This window comes from Paramisgurnus dabryanus, chromosome 3 (assembly GCF_030506205.2).
Source record: "Paramisgurnus dabryanus chromosome 3, PD_genome_1.1, whole genome shotgun sequence".
Lineage (NCBI taxonomy): Eukaryota > Metazoa > Chordata > Actinopteri > Cypriniformes > Cobitidae > Paramisgurnus > Paramisgurnus dabryanus.
Window position 1 is genome coordinate 16,684,423 of NC_133339.1, and position 20,249 is coordinate 16,704,671.

The 20,249-nt window shown below is 38.5% G+C and overlaps 3 protein-coding genes across 4 annotated transcripts; 1 reads left to right on the top strand and 2 right to left on the bottom strand.

Annotated features, from left to right (window-relative positions):
• Nucleotides 1-363: 363 nt before the first annotated feature.
• On the bottom strand, nt 364-2,661 carry kcnj4 (potassium inwardly rectifying channel subfamily J member 4). Its single transcript, XM_065278460.1, has one exon. It carries the CDS (start codon nt 1,885-1,887, stop codon nt 523-525), a length of 1,365 nt encoding a protein of 454 aa, XP_065134532.1. The 5' UTR covers nt 1,888-2,661; the 3' UTR covers nt 364-522.
• A 7,417-nt stretch (nt 2,662-10,078) lies between these two features.
• Nucleotides 10,079-13,726, top strand: kdelr3 (KDEL endoplasmic reticulum protein retention receptor 3). Its single transcript, XM_065278463.2, has 5 exons — nt 10,079-10,436; nt 10,983-11,083; nt 12,156-12,314; nt 12,516-12,768; nt 13,077-13,726. The coding sequence occupies exons 1-5, from the start codon at nt 10,346-10,348 to the stop codon at nt 13,118-13,120; spliced, it is 648 nt and encodes a 215-aa protein (XP_065134535.1). The 5' UTR covers nt 10,079-10,345; the 3' UTR covers nt 13,121-13,726.
• Nucleotides 13,727-13,870: 144 nt separating this feature from the next.
• LOC135769101 (GTPase IMAP family member 7-like) lies at nt 13,871-18,406 on the bottom strand. 2 transcript variants are annotated; one of them, XM_065278461.2, is made up of 2 exons: nt 18,297-18,406; nt 13,871-14,981 (listed from the first exon to the last, which is right to left on the bottom strand). In XM_065278461.2, exons 1-2 carry the CDS (start codon nt 18,325-18,327, stop codon nt 14,032-14,034), a joined length of 981 nt encoding a protein of 326 aa, XP_065134533.1. In that variant the 5' UTR covers nt 18,328-18,406; the 3' UTR covers nt 13,871-14,031. The 2 variants fall into 2 exon arrangements, with proteins under 2 accessions (XP_065134533.1, XP_065134534.1); XM_065278462.2 differs by having other exon boundaries at nt 13,871-14,933; nt 18,297-18,360.
• Between the last annotated feature and the right edge of the window lie 1,843 nt (nt 18,407-20,249).

The window sequence follows — 20,249 nt, forward strand, 5'->3', positions numbered from 1 at the left end:
TCCTTCTTTCTCCTTCTACAGTTCCTTCCTGTCTGTTGTGTGTGTATATAATTCATGAAGTCAGTTTTACCTGCGTACTCAGTGTTCATTGTCAAAGTTCATTGCCAATTCTTCATGTTCATGTTTCACGTTAAGACCATTGTGCCTGTTTTCTTGGATTAATGTTTCTTGGATCAGTCTTTTGTTTTGTTTGCTTGGTTGTCTCTTTGATTACTGGATTATTCATTGTATATCATTTCACCAGCAGATGAGCAGGAACACAAGGTGTCACTCATTTGCTGAACGTCAGGTTCTGGATGAAGTGTTGGAGACTATGAAAGTATGATGGTGTGGTGCCAGTGAAGGTCCTGTAGGTGAGTTGTAGTGATTTATACCTGACACACGCTTTAATCAGTAGCCAGTGGAGAGTAGAGAACTAAAACATTGTTTGGTTTCATAATCTCAAAAAGCATCTTCAGAGTCTTTCAACACAACTTAATTCTTTTATAAATAAATTGGGGTCAGTACAGAAACGTCTTGATCTCATCTTATCTCAGACTCGCTCTTATAGGTCAGTGGATCGAGTGGTATAGCACTCTTTAAAATGTCAAACTCTATTTGGTTGTCCATATCCAGTACACACAGCGCATTACTGCCAGAGGTCCCGGTGGACTGCAACATCTTTTGGAAGTCTGTGTGAATGAGATCTACATCACCACCTTCTCTAAACCCCTCGTCCTCTCCGCAGCACAGCGCCACCTCATTCTCATAGCAGAAAGCACTAGGTGAATGTGAAGGTGGCAGGGTTCGAGTCCAGCGCTTAATCGGTGTCACAGAACGAGAGGAGTCCACCGACCGACGCCCACTGAGCTCCTTCAGCTCTTTAGCACTACAGGTGGGTGTCGACGGTACTTCATATGTTTTGTGAAACCGGGCGTAATCGACCTGATAGCGATCGAGGTCCTCAAAGATAACGGGCTCAAAGCGGTGACCCCAGAGGATCTCCCGAGACAGATACGAGCTCCGAGCTTGCGTGGTCATGGCCGTCGCCTCCACCATTCCCTCCAGAATCACCACGATCTCAAAATCGTCCGACTCCAGATCTGCTCTGCTCATTCCCCAGAGCGGCGAGTCCTCATCGATCTCGTGCACGATCACCAGAGGAGATACAAGGAAAAGTCTATCGGTGCCATCGTCATAGCCCACGTTGAGATCGGTCTGCTCAAGGGGGATGAACTCGCCCTCTGCCGTGACGTACGGACGAATGAGCTGAGCGCGAACGTGAGCCTCGACGATGTGACTCTTCCGCAGATTCCCAACACGCCACATCAGACGCAACTTACCGTCCCTCAGCGCTATCACGGCATTCTGGGAGAAAAGCAGAGTCTGGTTTCTTTTCTTTGGCCGCGCCATCTTGGCCATGATTGTGCCGATCATAAAAGAGTCAACTATGCAGCCGACGACGGACTGCACCACCACCGTCACGATCGCTACCGGACATTCCTCTGTGACGCAGCGCCGTCCGTAACCGATGGTGGTCTGAGTCTCGACAGAGAACAGAAAAGCCCCAATAAAACCCTCGACATCCAGCAGACACGGTTTCCGCTCCATCAGGCGTCCTGTGTCGGCAGAGGCGACTCTCGATTCAAAGTCTCCGTGAGCCAAAGACACGCTGTAGAAGATCAGGCCGAAGATGAGCCAGGACACTAGAAAGGTGGAGCAGAAGATCAACAGCAGATACCTCCAGCGAATATCTACACACGTAGTAAAGATATCAGCGAGGTACCGGCGTGGTTTGTCATCCATATTGGAAAAGATGACGTTGCATTGGCCGTTTTTCTTGACAAAGCGACTCCGTATTCGGCTTCTGCCGGCGGTGAAAATCTTTTTGTCGTAGCTAGCTCTCATTCCTGCACTCGTCCCCTCCGCTCCTGATCTCACGCTAGTGATGGGGGAATGAAGCCGGTCAGAGCTGTTGCCGTTGTGAAGGCCGAGGGCAGAGATCTTCAGTCTCTCCTCATCTGCAGACACAATACTGTACCTGGGGAGCACAGCAAACACACACAAGATGTTTGAGTTAGAAACCTGTAGTTTCTAATGCTGCTTTCACACAGTCAAGCGCAAGTGATTTCAATGTTAAGTCAATGTAAAGATGCGTTGACGCGTGTCTGGAAGTCTAGCTGTGAGAATGAGGGGTTTAGGGCGGCGAGGTACACGCGATACCGCCTCATTCGTGTGTCTAGTTCGCGCGAATGGCATGAATTAAGCGTTGCCAAGGCAAATGCACGAGTTGAAAAATTTGAGCTTTGGCGGAGAGACGCGCCGCGTTAAATCAGGAGCTTGCTCTAGTAGTAACGTGATTACAGGATGCGAGCGGAGTCACAGAAGCCCCTCCCATGACACGAATTTGCACGTGAATGTCTCGATGACTAGAATTTCATGCGCGAATGAAGCGACTAAACTCAAGCGGCAAACTAGACGCGGTAGACGCAAATTTGACGCCTCAAATGCGGCTGGTGTGAACCCACGGTAAGAAGAAAAAGAGTCAGTGAGCCTTTAACTTTCTCTCAATCTTATCATGCTCATCCTCTTTCACCTTTAGTCTTGAGAAGGTAAAGAGACTCAGGTGTGCGTTACCTGTAGAGAAGATTATTGAGGAAGGTGAGTGGTGTTTAACAGGATTGCGGTCAGTGCAGGTTTAAGGATTATAAACTGAACCTTCTCTCTCTCTCTCTCTCTCTCTCTCTTTCTCTCTCTCTCTCTCTCTCTCTCTCTCTCTCTCTCTCTCTCTCTCTCTCTCTCTCTCTCTTTACTGTATGTGTGTGAATGCAGGCACAGATTCCAGAAAATCATTGGCAGTGTGAATGAACCAAAAATCTGTATCCTCTGTGTAAAATAACTTATTTAACAATTTATTTTAATCCACTTTTTTTAACAAAATTTACAAGGACTTATATATTTTACATATTTTAGATGCTGTTAAAATACACACACACAGACAGACAGACAGACAGACAGACAGAAACACACACACACACACACATTCTGGTTTCCATGTTTTGTGGGGACATTCCATAGACGTACTGCATTTTATACCATACAAACTGTATATTCTATTCCCCTTACCTGCCCCATTCCCTAACCCCAACCATCACAAAAACCTTTCTTGTACCTTAGATTTTCAAGAAACATCATCTTGTTTGATTTATAAGCTTGTTTCCTCATGGGGACATCAAAATGTCCCCACAAGGTCACAAAAACACTGGTATTCCTATCTTTATGGGGACAATTGGTCCCCACAACGTGATAATTACCAGGTGTACACACACACACACACACACAGACACACACCTGCAGGCTCTGTTGGTTCCCATTGTATGTGTGTGATATTTAGAGTTTGTGATGAGACACAACAATGATTTCCATGTACACAGAAAGGTTCAGGATCTCCATCATCCAAACAGACAACACTGCAGTGAGAAAGAAACAGAAAGACGTCAGATGATATCTTCATGTAATCCACTGAACATTTCACAACATCATTGATTTATAGTTGTTCTTTTACAGTTATTTAAAATAATAGTAAGGGCATACATTTACAGCTTTCATCCTTCATCGCATATTTAAATCTGGCAAAAATAAAAGAATACTTTAAAGTAAAATGAATTAAATGACAGAATTATAATTTAAATGTATTTATGTCATTTTAATGCTACTTTGTTTCAAAGCAGATGTTTGATTTATTAGATTATCCTCATGAAAAGATTGTAACCCACTAAACACTGTGTAGTCCACTGTAAGACATTAAATCAGTTAAATTGATGAAATAAGAGGTATCAGAATCAGTTTCATCTTAAATGGATATCATTATAAAGCATTAAAATGACATTTTACCTCTTATTAAAACGTAACTCGATTTGTGTTTTAGGAGATTAGTCATTGTTAATAAAGTCGGACCAGTCATGAAACGGTCGGGTCAGATTCAATAACTACTCTTTACCATCAAACTAGACCTTTGTTACACTACACACACACACACACACACACACACACACACACACACACACACACACACACACACACACACACACAATCACACTCTTAATCTCAGAGATGATGTCGTGCTTAACTCCTAATCCATTGAATGATGCTTGAATAATCATCTCATATATAACACTGACATTAAAACTAGGCAAAGATCTTACTGCATTTCTCATTTATGTTTATCTAATCTCAGCTAAACAGCAAAGACTTTTATCATCTGAGTTTCAGAGTAACTTTTTAAAAAATTACACTGCAAAGGTTTTACATTTTTTTTATAATAATGTTAAGTTTGCAGTAGCTACTTAAGTTATGATTAAGTCATGCATTTCATTGTATTATCACACAAAATCAATCAAATAGCCTTTTTTCTAGATATGGTAACACATCCCATTTCTAAAATTTTATGTTTGATTTTTTTTTTAAATAAATAAATAATAATAATCTTTGTTGGTTGAACTATCATATAATGGAAAATAGTTTGTGTCCCTGTCCTGACAGACCTTGATACCAAAATGAGACATTAACGCACGTGTCATTGATTGGTCGCTTTCCATTGAAAATGGGTCAAACACTAAAGTCGAGCACGCGCTCCCGTTAAAGCGTTCATCGGTAAACTGACGCTCTCACCAAAATGTGTACAAATAACACGCAGTGTGATACGACAAATTCCTTCCCGTTCACTTTTATGGCGCATCTTTTCGTGTAGTTTTATTTATTGGTTTCTTGTTTTTTTTTCCATTGTCGCTTGGGTTTTGGGTTAGAGCAACTCTTTGTAACATAAAATTACATCCTAACCCCAACTCCAAGCGACCATGATTTAAGTAAGGGATAATGTAGAGGCAGCCGGTAGTTATTGGGAAATAAGCCCCGACAGTGTGATCAGGACCCGACGCGAAGCGGAGGGTCTTGTATCACACTGAAGGGGCTTATTTCCCGATAACTACCGGCTGCCTCTACATTATCCCGCTTATTACACGGCTACTTGTCACATAAGAAAAAAAACTGGACATGAATATGAATTTGAAACATTTTATTGGCATATTTGTTATAAAAAATTAACATTTTTATCCTTCCGCGAAACTTTGCACAGATGCATAAAATGATCGTAATACCTTATTAAGATCCTCTGCTTCATACTTGTCTCCATTTTTTCTCTTTAACCAGTCTTTGAGAAGTTTTAATGCCCATTCTGTATTTTTTTGTGTGTTGGCTTCGTAGCTGTCATGCTCTATTTTGTCAAGTTCAGTCTCAGTAAGCTCTCTGTGTCTTGTCGTGGTTTGTCCAGTGTTTGTCACAAGATGGCGCCAAACAAACAGTAATCTTTATTGATCTTTATTGGCGCGGAGCGATCTTACTCGTAAAAGTAGTCCGGCTATGCGTTATTATTTTGGAGCGGTTATTATTCGAAAAGAACGAACCTGCAAATGTCTCAACTGACCAATCAGAATCAAGCATTCCAGAGAGCCGTGTAATAAAAATAGACAAAACATTGAATAACATATATATTAAATTACTATTGGGCGTTTCATCCTCTTTATCTGCCCATCCGTCATCTTTAATAAAACAAATAAAACATGAGTTCAACAGTCTAATTTCACCCCGTAATATTCTAGAAGCAAATCTATTACCTAACACTTGTCACGAGCACATTTATTTAGCCTAAATGCCGGTTGACGTCTTCATATTAACAGGTTAAATTATTTCACACCGCTTTAATAATAATTATGTTTATTATCTTAACTCCGACAAAGTTACACAGACATTTATTTTATTACTACTACAAATTGAGAATGGATTAACACATTATGTGAAAATAATGAGAATTGAGTGGACTCACCACCTTATGAATGTAAATCATCTGTATGTTTTTATCCGTCGTCAGTTTGTGGTCTGTCGCCTCCGTTCGTTCGTTTCATGATTCATTGAATGACACCTCCATCTATTCTGTTCATTTTTTCTACTTTACACGATCGAGTTAAATCCCTCTGGTTTGACTTTATTCGCGCGTAATCTCTCTGAGCGCGCGCGCTCCTCACTTCATTCTCGCGGTGTCGCGCTCATGTGGGTGAAGAAGAGGAGGAGGAGGAAGATGTGAGTCTGTCACTGCGATTATGTTCACTGCACACAGTAATGTCAGGAGAAATTTAGTCCACATCTTACTCCAGCCCCAGAGTTTTACATGAAAGATTCTTCAGTGCATCTTTATCAACTCGGGAAATAAACCTCGCTTTTATTATAGTAATCATGTGGTAATCTTGTCTTTTAACAGATTGACTTCTCTCTGACTGTATTACCATAGGATTACTCCAAATACCATGATTATTTGTTTAGTGAGACCTTTTGGGTAAATTTTAACAAGTCGATGCTGTGATTCGCTTGTAGATATACCTCAAAAAACAATTACTTTTTTATTTTCTTAAATGTTTACCCCTGCTGAAAAAAACCGCATTAAACCAGCATGAGAATTATGCTGGTCTATGCTGGTTTATGGCTGGTTTGGCTGGTGGTCACCAGCATACCAGCACTAAAACACAACGTATGCTGGTCTTGTAATGACCATGGGATGCTGGTGCTAAAGCTGGTGCTGATGCTGGTGTAGCTGGTGTTCACTAGCAAACCAGCACCAAAACACAACATATGCTGATCTTGCTGGTATGCTGTTTTTTTCAGTAGGGTAGATTGAAGTAACTTACTGTAGAAGATTAAGAATGAAAATGTTTCATGTTCATTTAACTTTGAACAAACTGTTGCCATAAAATAATGTAAATGTAAAATCTATAGTAAATTACTGGCAGCTGGTTGCCAGTAATACCCAGTAATACTGTAATTTATACAGAATTTTTTATAGAATGTATTCCTTACTCATTCGTTCTCCTTATCAAAGTATTTTATTATCAGTGTCTAAACTGAACCCAGATTTACTCTGAATGGCTTCAGTCATCCGGTTTAAGCAATGAAACAAAAATTAAGAAGCAAAATCTTATAAGGATTTATTAACCAGAGCAGCATTTCCAAAAAAAGACCCTAAACTGTCTGAGCTGAATGTCATGATTAACTTGTTTCTTTGAGCATGTGTGTGATCTTTATATTTGTCCTGGAGAGGTTTTGAGAGAGGGACTTGATGGTTTCTATGGAGATTTTTCACTGCTGACTGTAGATTTAAATGAGGAGGAGGTGGTGAAGTCTGAAGATATAATGAGAGGAGAGCTGTGGTGTGGAGTGACAGTGGGAGTGGGTGCATAAACACAGCCGGCATAAAAACATTCAGTACAGTGTCATGATAGCCTATATGAGAAAAGATATCATACTGTTCATTTATAATCATTGACTGCAGACCCTCTCATGAGTTTTCATTTGAATAGTAGTTTGGTAACATTGTGACTTAGTTTATTTAAACAAAAATAAAAGTCTGGAATTGTAAAAAAAGTCTCTATTGTGATTCAAATATTCGTTTAACAGTTCGGTTTATTTCACCCCTGCTCTAAGAGAGAGACCGACAGATTAACACAGACAGACAGACATTAGCTCAGACAGACAGGATCCTCTCAGACACAACCTCATCTTCTATCACATACAGTCACTGCACAGAGGTCAGGGGTCAAAGTTAAAGTTTAATTTTTTAATATAAAAGAGTGAGAATATTCTTTTCTTTTCTTTGTGAGTCGTCATCAAAGAGAGAGAGAGAAGATGGACGCCCTAACAATAGCAGATCTTGGTGCATCTTAGGTCCAGAAGAGAAACAGGTGAGAGTCTTTATCATTGAACATCATGACAATGAGTCACTAAATGAAGCTGTCGCTTCTGTCATCACACCATGGACAAGAAAGAGAAAACATCGAGCCAAATACAGAACCGAGACCCTACCTTTACACTCCCTTATCTTCACATACACCATCACATCTTTTATTTGCCCACCTCTGCTCACTTTAACCCCCTATGTGTTGTGATGAGAGAAGTGATATAGGTTAAAGGTCAGCCGTGTCTGTGTGTATATAGTAATAGTCTGTAATCGTCTACGACCTCTGAAAGATAAATCATTTCTTTCATGATCTCTTTTGAATGTTTTTTTATTGGTAAGTAGTTTTGTGAAATCTCTTGCACACAGTTGTAATTTAGTTACATAAGTAAACTTTCTCAGTTGATCCGGTTGAAACGTCATACTGAGTTTACAGGCAGCGGTCAACTAAACACTCATTCAGATCCAGAACAACATTAACATTTAAACAGAACCTAAAGGAAACCACCATTAACAAACAGGAGAGTTTCCTTTACTCAAGTGCACTGAAAACTACTTCCACATAAACAACTCAAAATGTAAAGCACATTATGTTTGATCATTGAAAGTTAACTACAGTTATTTAAATAGTATAATTGTTGTGTATGTGTAGATGCATGATGTAGGCTTTCACAAGTTTCATATATATTTGTATGTTTATAAGCAGATTTCAATCATTTCGCCCTAACAGCACACACACACACTTGCTTCCAGTGTTACGATGTAAATATCTGTTATGTGTTTTATTTGTGAAATGCTACAGTTGATTCTGGTTAATTTATATAGTAATGAAATGAATGAATCTGTGAGATTTCAGACCTATTTCTCTTGACACGGTATTAGATAAGAGTGAGTTTACTGTCCTCTAGAGGTTAATACTGCTACACATACTAAACTAAACTCTCATACAGAATCACTGTTCAATCTAATGTTAAACATGCTTTTTTAAAGATGACTACCTAAAACAAATGTGCCTTATAAGTAGACAAATTTAAAGACACTGTTGTGGAAAGTTTTACTAAGTTTTATAAGAAAATCTCAAAGAAAAAAAGACACAAAATTTATCTTACTTAGACAACAAATCGAGATGCTCAAAGCTCATTAAAGGACATCTGATTTGGTTACCATTTTACACTTTATATCTGTTGATGATCATATTTTATCAGACATGATGTATAGGGAAAGTAAAAAAGTGATTTTCAGCTCTGACTACATTTACATTCTAGACTATGACAGCACAAGACACATATCATGTGATTTTATTATAATTTACAGCGCTTAGGTTTGAAAAGTTTAATCAAACATGAAAATGAAATTACTGTAAATTACTTTCTTTATTACACGCTGTGTTTCTGGTTTCTTGTGTGAAACTGTCACTGGTCAATCTACAGGTTATTTAAAGCTCAACACATAAAGTTTGATATCTCAGGAGTTTTTATTTTAAAAATTGTTACTTGTTTAAACACTTGTTACTTTTGTCCTGCTGCTAATGCTGCATTATGTTCAGAATTTATATTATGCTCATTAAATTACATTTTCATAGTGTTCATACTTTTGTAAAAATGTTTTATTCTCAACAACTCAAGTTTGCACTGCTAGGTTGCTTTTGAAACATTTGATAAAACTGAAATTTAAAATGAAAATGTAATTGCATCATTTTTGCAAAAATAAACAACAAAATATGTTTGCCGTTAAATATTAACAAGGTCACAGTCATGTATATTTAATAAAAACAAAAGTAACACAAAAAAATCTATAAGCATTTTCTGTAGAAATGACAGTAACTTACTGTAGATTTAAGTTGATGTTATTTACTGGTAAAAGTTTGTTCAAAGTTAAATAAACATTAAACATTAACAAATCTTAATCTTTACAGAATAAAACTAAAATAACATGCAAAGCATTCTGGGTAACAAAATCTGAAGAATTTTTTTTTTTTTGCATGAGTCTTTATTTTAGTTTTATTTTGTAAAGATAAAGCTTTGTTTTAGTTTAATGTTCATTTAACTTTGAACAAACTGTTGCCAGTAAACAACATCAATTTAAATCTACAGTAAGTTACTGCCAAACAGCTTCATAACTACAGCAACTTTTTTTACAGTGTGTTGTGTTACTTTGGTCCCAGCTGTCAGGGTCAAAAAGTAAAAATGCGTTACTTATGTTCAAAGTGAAATTATACTAAAGTCATTTTCAGTTTCACACTTGTGAGTTTTTGGCCACAGCAAGTTGATGTGCTTCCCCTTTAAATGCGCGCGCTGTAGGAGGTGTGACGCTTTGTCGTGCACGAGCTCAGCGAGGAAACCCGGATCCTGGATTCGGACCGTCAGCCACGTCACACATTAGAGAGAGAGAGAGAGAGAGTGCTGCAGTGAAATATAAAACAGATCTCTATATTATCATAACATTAAACGGTGTGATATGACAGACGTGCAGATTTAATAGCGACAGTGTGAATGTGATGCGCATGCGCTGCTGCAGGATCGGAAAACAGCTGTGCAACTCTTCTGTTTTATCTTTTTGTTTGTCTTTGCGTTATTAATCGATAAAATGAACGTCTTCCGTCTGTCTGGAGATATTTGTCATCTGGTCGCGATTATTATTCTCTTCATGAAGATCTGGAGGTCCAAATCATGCGCAGGTACAGAAATAAACTCACATTTATATCATCATAAACTTACATTCATATAAAATAAACTCATTTACAGAGCAGAGTGAATAAATAATCATGAATATAAAAGTAAACGTGTTGAAACTCACTCATGAAAGACATTAAATAAACTTGATGTATTAAATAAAGATGTAAATAAACGCTGAAGAGTAGAAGCGCGTGAATGTGCAGATGTTTGTGCGTCAGTTTCCAGTGTTTACGTGGCACATGCCGTCGATTCCTGAAGCTGAAGTATCATCATGTGTGACTCTAACTGTTATGTGTCGTCATTCAGTGAGGCCTGGAGAAGTGGGATGCTGTTATTTATGCCCCCATTTTTTAGAAGTGGGTACTGTATACCCCATGCCATCAAATAAAGAAGTGTGTATACACCTTATATCATTCCACTGATTGTATCTGATGATCTCCAAACATCTGAATGTCTTCTTATAGCTTCTTTAGATCAGTGTGATTAAATAAACGTTCTCTTCTGATATATTAACTTCTCTTGTATTCTGCTCTGTTGTATGTCTGCAGGGATTTCTGGGAAGTCTCAGGTGTTGTTTGCTCTGGTCTTCACCACCAGATACCTGGACCTCTTCACCTCCTTCATCTCCATCTATAACACTGTCATGAAGGTATAAACCCACAGTGGTGTGTTTGTACGTGAACTGGTTCATTCAGTTTTGGATTCGTAACTCCATAAATATTTGCACAGCATTGTTTTCATAGTTGATCCGTTTATTTAAAGGTGCAGTAGAATGTAAAACTTTATTTACTGTACGCATAAATTAATAATAAGAGTTGGGTACATAGATCTGGGCACAAAATTGCCTGCGATTCTCATGCGTATCTCATCAATAAAGCCTGTTCGGTGATTAGTAGTAAATCACCATCACCTACTTTCAGCATAAGAATCACAGGTGAGATTTTGCTCGGATTTATGGGTACATAGTACTGACATACCGTGACCCTCAAACACGATTGTTTCCTCCTCTTTATGTAAACCTTGTGCATGCAAAAGGCCGCTGGAAAACAGAACAATCTCAACATAACACAGACTGTGACGTTACAGTCCAGATGTGCGCCCCTAATTACACGTTAAATTAAGTACAATGTTGTGACTGCTGAGTTAGCGTTATATGCTAGTTAATGCTATAAGCTAGCTTTTAGGTTGAAGTTCTACTATACTAAAGGCAAATCCTAGGGTTGTAAATGGACATGTAAAACTGTTTCTGGATAATTTTTGCACTTAATAAAGCCACAAACCTTCTATGTAGACATCAGAGAACAATTTAACAGATTATTACAATGCGTTCTTTGGCACCTTTAACCGATAATTCTTTAACTGATGTTTATTTAAATTCATGCAAAAGTTCTGGCAGAGTTTTAGGTATTTGTGTGTAATTTTTTAAACCTCTTACCCAGGGGTGGGGAACCCTGGTCCTGGAGGGCCACTGTCCTGCAGAGTTTAGTTCCAACCCTAATAAGACACACCTGAAAAATCCAATTAAAATCTTCAGGATCACTTGGAAATTAAATTCAGGTGCGTTTGATTAGGGTTGGAACTAAACTCTGCAGGACAGTGGCCCTCCAGGACCCACGGTTCCCCACTCCTGCTCTAACCAGATGAAAATGTCCAAATATAGACAGTGGAATGAAATATGTTAGGAGATCAGACTGCTGATGTGATGTCTGGCTGTGTTTCAGGTGGTTTATTTGGCTTTGGCTTATGCCACCGTCAGTCTGATCTACTTCCGCTTCAGGAACTCATATGATTCTGAGAGCGATTCCTTCAGGGTGGAGTTCCTCCTGGTTCCTGTAGCCGGTCTGTCTTTCCTGGAGAACTACGCTTTCACACCTGTCGAGGTAAATCTTATCTGTCTCTAATCATTACATATACATTTGTTTTTAAAGTCTGTAAACCAAGGCCATGATGACATAAAGTTTCAGTATTGTCAATACTAGTAGTATTTGTTTGCAGAATGATGCACAGTTAAGAAATAGTTTATGTGTGAGCTAGTTAATGTCCAAACATTAAACCCACTCTGGTTATGATTATCTGTGTAGATTCTGTGGACGTTCTCCATCTATCTGGAGTCTGTTGCCATCCTGCCACAGTTGTTCATGATAACTAAGACGGGTGAGGCGGAGTCCATCACCACACACTATCTCTTCTTTTTGGGTCTTTATCGGACTCTTTACCTCGGTAACTGGGTCTGGCGTTATCACGTGGAAGGATTCTTTGACCAGATCGCTGTCGTGTCCGGTGTGGTTCAGACCATCTTCTACTGTGATTTCTTCTATCTGTACTTCACCAGAGGTCAGCATCTTTATTATTATTTTCGCAGCAATGATGTGATGACTACTGTGATGTTTATTATCTTCTAGTATTCAACTCATCAGATATAAATGAAACATGCAGACGTGTGCTGCTGTTACTTTTATAAATGATAAAATAACAATTGACATACGATGAAACTCTCACTGATGGAGTAATCTGTGTTAGATATAAAGTAAAGATGATCACAGACACAATCATCTATGGGAAATGTTGTCTTCAGAAAGTGTGTAAATGATTCCTGTTAATTGAATCTGATTGTTTTGATCTGATTTTGATGTTCCCTGCAGTGCTCAGAGGAAGTGGAAAGATGGGTTTGCCAATGCCAGTGTGAGATATTGGAACAGTGTTAGGCCACACCCCCCACTGTGACATCACCACTCACTGCTGTCTTCCCAGATGTTGTTGTTCTGTTTTAACTACACATCCCAGCTGTAGTGTCAATCGTGCCTTAAGTGACCAGATAACAGCTGGACACTCGCCTCATGTTCAATGCCTTAATCTTTATAAACAGACATCTGTCCTATAAAGACTGTGCGTGCATGTGTGAGTGAGTTTGTGTGTATGTCTGTGTGTGGGGGTCATCCTGTCTACATATTTGTTTTTTGGGATTAATTTGTCTGTGTGTGCATGTGTGATGCGTGTGTCTGTCTGTGTGTCTATGTGATGTGTGTGTCTGTCTGCGTGTGTGTCTATGTGATTTGTGGGTCTAAAACACTCCAAATTGTGTGTTAAATTTTTTTCTTAACTTTCTCTTATGTGTTTTTTTTCAGTAGCTCATGTTGTGATTTTCTCATGATGTGTTTTGCTTGTATTTTGTTAAGGAGTGTGTACGACTCAACAGAGATTTGGCAATATTGTACTTAATCATTTTTTTAATGAATCTAATTTTGATAAAGCATGTTTTATACAACATGTGAATAAAGAGAGATTGATTTCTGCTCCGAGAATATCTTGTTCATCATACATCAGTCATGCACATGTCTTTATTTTCGGTTGATGTGATGCAGAATGTAACATTAATGTGATATAATCAGTGATGTGAGCGATCGCTCTGTTCTTCACACAAACGTTCACATGGCTTGGACTATAATTCATGAGTTGTGTATACTTTAATGATGCTTTGTGGGTAATTTTCATCATTTTTGGCAGCAGCCGAGCACCATCAATAGAAACCGCCACGACAACGACTTCTGCATTGAGTTTGTTTAGTTGACATTTTTTCCTGAACTCTTTCTTTTCTTCTCAGTGCAGTAGTGTTTTCTTGTGTTTGTACAGTATTTTCGTGCCCTCTCTTATGGCTCCTCCCATCACTTTAGCAGCGGTTGTGAGTGACAGGGGTGTAGATGCGATGGCCACCGCCCTCTGTACGGCTTTCACTTTCTTCCCTTTGCCCTTCCCTTTCTCCAGCACTCCGGACGCTTCTATCGCCCCGTGACCCATGGCCGTGACCAGCTCGTTCCAAAACAGACGCTCCGCCCTCTTCCTTGCCTCCTCTTCATCCTGTCCAGCTCGCTCCTCTGTCTTCTGAAGCTCATCTTCTTCTTCCTCTCCCAGAATCCTTCTCTGTATGTGGCGTATGGCTGTCTCGGCCCGCAGGAGCATGTCACTGGTGTAATACGTTCCTTCGTTATGCTGTATAAGTACATCTATCCTCTTCATCAGCTCGGTGACCTGTGACCTCTCCTCATGACCTCTAGTATTATCAAACACATGATAGCCTCCAGTACACCCGCACACAAACTCCCAAAGTTCCTCGCTCTCCTTCAGGAAGTCTTCTGCAGGTTTTGCTCTCAGTGTGTCACCCCAAGTGATGATGATGATGGTGTATCTGAGAAACTGTGGTCCAAACACAGTGCTGAACCAGTCCAGACCGGATCTCTGCTCGTGGGTTTGTCTGCAGGGTCTCAACACCAACAGGAACACGTGTGGACCGGGTTCTGCCAAGTTCACACACCTGCCCAGCTCTGTACGGACCTCATCAGGGCTCAGACAGGTGTGGAAGAACCCAGGAGTGTCGATCACTTCCAGTCTCCGCCCCTCCACCACGCCTCCCGCCCTCTGGCACCGAGCGGTGACGGAGACGGGCGAGACGTCCGTCCAGAAGGCTTCTCGACCCAGAATAGTGTTTCCAACAGAACTCCTGCCTGAACCTGTCTGACCCAACAGGACCGTCCTCACTTCAGCACAACCACCTGTGATCAGAACCACATTAACATGTCGAATGAATATTTTTGTAATATTAAAACACAGAATTTTTCACGCAATTCACTTTTCTCTATAGACCCTTTTACAGCCCACTTGATCAAATAGTTGTGTGCGCATTTTGCCAACAGAAGTGGTGTTGTTCTCCAGTGGTTCTAACGTGTTAGCAACTCAGAAAGTTTATCAAAATGGTTTCCAAGCATCAAAATGTCTGGTTGTTTCGTTTACAGTTGCAATAATCAATATTCCACAGGATCAGCCCCGCCGCTCCCATAACGCGCATCACGCGCTGTGCGTGGGGCACCACGTGCTGAGAGGGCACCAAAAATAATATCCTAATGAAAAAAAATTATAATGCTGAAATTATTTCATTACCCTATAGAAATATTATTAGGCACGTTTTATCCATGTATATGTTACAAAAAAAGGGGGAACGAGATAATTTAATTGATCTAGTCTAGAAAGTATGCCCCCCAGCCTTTGATGGTCCGTGCCGGTTGATCGCGCGGGCGCCTGACTAAGTTTGACAGAGGCCGTTGCTCAATCCGAAGGCTGCAGCCTCCAGAGGTCGCATATCTAAGCGCATACGTCATCAAAACTTTCTTATTTGGTAATATTAACGATTATAAAGTTGACTATTATTCTTAGTTAATCGTAAATTGTTGTAATATGCTTATGATGTAATATGCTTGCTAATGTAATGTTCAGTTACCTGAAATAAACCAGGCTTGATGACGTATGCAGCCTGCATATGCGACCTCGCGCAGGATTGAGAAACGGACAGTCAGTAGGCAACTTTTGGAAATGGCCCCGAAAAGACAGCAGGAGTCAGGATCGGAAAAAATAAAAAAATAAGAAACTGCGGGATGATGCCCGTGCATCACTTGCAGGTAGGAAGTCCATCATGTTTAAATAAGGGAAATGCGCATGGGCTGCAGCTGCTGCTAATCGTAATGCGCCTCTGTGATGACAAACTATGTTGTTATAATTTATAATCTCAGTGCAAGCTAAATTGAGATTTTACTGTAAAACATTACCTATGCATATGCATTTTACAAATAACTGACGCAGCTGTTACTTTCTTTACTACGTTTCTTTAGATATTGAGCAGTAGTTTATTGGTTTATTTTGACGTGATGGTGGTTAATACTTTCTCAGTAAAAGTTTACGTTAGCAGTCAGTGCACATAGGCTAAACAATTCCTGACTGTTAAATATATATAAATAAAACGTCATTATATATGATATGAAGCAAACATTAGTTCTCTGAATCGTTTTATTTAAGAATATTAAGTATTATTGTTTATTATTAATGATGTTTATTTAATGTAATTTATTTAAAGTGACATTGTAAATGGGAAAAACATGTCTGGATTATTTTGATAATTTAAGTTTGGTAATTATTTCTATTTTGCTATTCTATAAAAGTTTGCACTTTCAAATGTGTAATGTGTGTTGGCTAAAGCTGTAAAGATTTTACTTTCTGCTATTATGTTATATGTTTGGTAATAAAAAAATTAAACTGGCAAAAACAAACTCAGGGTCGGGGTGGGGGGCATTAAAAAGGAATTATGCTTAGGGCACCAAAATGGCTAGCAGCGGCACTGCACAGGATCATGGCCGTTTTAGAAGAACCAGCTGCAGGCGATTAAATGTGTTTATTGGAGCGAGGACATAATTACTTTCTCTGTCTGTGTTGCTTAATTCGCTCGGGTAGCTTGACACACTGCTGATTCTCGCCATTGGCGTTTTCACTGTCCTGCCAATGTCTTCCTAGTTCTATGAAGTCCCTTCTTCAGCATCTCAATTACATGGTGAAACTCTACTAGCGCAACAAGGTCTCGCCCCTTTTTTGGCATATTCCTGTGGGCAATTTTGAAGGTATTGTTTATGCTTTAACAGCAAAATTACACACTAACTAAAGTTTTAAAAATGGGATCAGGAAAAACGGCACTTTTAATGTTGCCATGAAACAAAAGTAGTGTTTTGACGTATTCAATTGAAAAGGCTTCTAAAAATAAAATAAAAAAAGTGTAGAGCTGGACTTAAATTTGTCTATCGATAATTGATTGAATCATTGTAAGTTTGGTCATGTTGTTCACTGCCATAGAAATATACACAAGATGTCGCCTTAGGGTTCTAAGCATGCGTCAAAACCGCTGCCATCTTGGAACAGGGGTCTTGAAATAGGAAGTAGCTAGGTAACGCTGCTATTTCTGCCTGTACTTTATGTACGATGCAAAACTTTTGTGCTGTGTATGGACGTTAGGCCCACTATGAGTTATATTTAGAAAAAAGTAGATTTTCTTAATATCAAAACTTTTATTTTTTTCTGGAGTCAATGCTAAATACATGTCTGACCGTTGGAACGAACAACAACAAACCTAGAAAACCCTAGAAAATCGCATTCATGACAATTTATGGTGATTTTAATTCCTTTACACCTTTGCCTACAATGACGCTGATGCAGGGCTCCTGTTTCAAGATGGCGGCTCTATTTGACGCATTCGTTCCAATGAACTGCCATAGTCAAGGCGACATCTAGTGTACATAGCGGTTTTTTATATATATATCTCTATGACATATCTTCACTGCGATCTTTTCCCGGACCCCGCCCACCTGTCATACCACATGACCGAAAGAGATCGTTTTGTGGAGAGAATTTACGTTTTTAATTAAATATGAGGACTGTTATGAGGATTTATAAAAAATATATAATGACAGGTAATTTGTAAAATAAATACCACAATATTCTAAAATAAATTACAGTTTTTAATTTTTATATGACTTTATTATCTCTACGCTATATTTAATGCAGTTTTTCAATTCAAAATGTATTTCTAGTGCTTATCATAGTTTTACATTGTAGCAAAGCAGCTTTACCATAAACACAAAGCACAGACAAATGTAAAAATTAGGCGAATGAAATCTATATATGGTGTTATAACTGAATACAAGTACAAAATGGACAATCAAACTGTTCTACTTCATATATACATGTTAAATTAGAGATACCATATTAAAATAGTCTGAAGGACATTTAGCCAATTATCACAGGGATTCTAAACATATAAAAAACCATCAAGTTAAAATGTACATGAAACATTTTTCAACAATAACACAAAATATATACACGATGTATATTTAGCATATTTAGGTGTCTCAAACCATTGGACCATTAAAAGACTTATTCTAACACATATCTAACAGAATTAAATAACATCTTGCTGACATTCATACAGGAGTATTTACAGCTGTTGTGTATGTTAATAATTTATTGTGTTATTATAGTTTGATTTCACTCACCGGCAGCTGCAGGCTCCTCTGTCTCCGCCATATTCTTACATACTGAGACTTAAAGAGACAAACCCTAAAATACAAGAGAAAATACACCACAATACCCATGTGGCAAAAAATATATTTCAAATATATGCTAAATACATTTTGTAGAAAGTAATGCTCAATTGAATATTTTTTTTTATTTGGGAATATAGTTTTAACCTTCATGTATTAAAATATATTTTTAAATGTATTTCAAAGGCAAACAAATACATTTCTAATTTCATATTCCATATGGCAATTCTTTTTGCCTAAATAAATTTTATTATATTATATTTTATTTTAAATATATGCTAAATACAAGTTAATTTTATAAAGTATTTTTTTAAGTTAAAAATATATTTAATTTTAACCTTTTTTTTAAACCTGTTACATGTTCGTAACATAAAGTTTTCCTTACAATGCGACGTGAATATATTTTCTTGGATTAAAATATATGGAGGGCTAAATATTTTTAATGGTTTAAAATGCATTTACTTCTAAATATGTTTCAAAATATACAAAAAAGGCCAAAAAAATATATCGGTGAAAAATATATTGTTGTAAACATATTCCAAAATATTTCATATAATTTCAGCAAGTATATTTTTTTGGCCATTTTTTTTATATTTTGAAATATATTTAAAAATATTTTTTTCACAATAACACCGAGAACTGCGCAAACGCATGGTTTTGTGTCTGTTTTTTCCGTGTTATCTGTGTGAAACACAATCTACAGACGAGGATTTCATGCTAAAGTCTTTTAGCGTTATCTGCAGTTATTTTATCTATATCTTTTTCTATTCTATAATAACTGTTGTGCAGAGTAAAACAAGGATTTGTCCTGTATGAAAATCATGTAATCTCCACATACAAATTATCTGATCACGACACCTGCTGCTAAACATATTACATTACATTACAATACAGTCTGATATCAGCACAAACACACAATCTGATCTCTTCTGAGGCTCTCATGAAAGCTTCATTCGCTACTCAGAAAGATAAATATTAATGCTTAAAAAATAATATTTCTTTCTAACACCAAAATTAACATGATAGGCATGCTCATTTCTTGCGCTGCTGCACAAACCCGTTCAGCATTTGTCATTGAGGTACCGCGAGATTGATTCAAAAGCATAGGAAGAAGTCTGCTCTCGCGGTACCTCAATGACAAATGCTGAACGGGTTTCATGTCAGAAGACGATCCATCTGCGCAGCGCCGTGTGAAGTCGATCACGTTGAAGTCTATGAAACGGTTGTTATCCTTTAATTTGATTGGATATTTGTCCCGAGCATCAACTGTGATTGGTCAGATCGCCGTGTCTGATTTACCTGGGGCACGTTCAATCTCACACCGGTGCGCAACGTTTTGCTACGATTTCCGGGTTGAACGACATGTTTCCTGGAACGGTGTGCAACGGAATGCAACAGGTTTTAGAAGCGTTTTCTCTTGTTTGGTGGGTGTGTCAGAAATGTCGGTCCAATCAGCGGCAAGATGTATAAAACCACGCGATAGTAAAGAGACAGCTCGCTCAATGGGTTCAAGTTGGAATGTTGTCTTTCATTCTGGACAGCAAGGTCAGTGACTGAAACATTGAGGGTATTTTACAGTAATAAACACACATTTATAACGATTTCATCAGGCTTCAGAAACATTTAAAAAAGAACACAAAGCATGGCCTCTCAGCTACCGTAGTTGCAACTCTTGCGTCATCACAACAGGGTGTTCAATGCATCACCGTTTCAATTTAATAAACGTTGTGCAACGTTTTGTCGGGGCTGAACGCAGCCCAGAACTGAGGTAAATTCTTCACTGTTGTGAAGCGGTTTTCATCGCACTAGGAGAAAAGTGTAAAATAAAAGTGATATAATCATCATCTTTAGTGATTTACAGTCGAGTAACAGTGAACAAGTCGAGTTTAGACATTATCTGTGAAA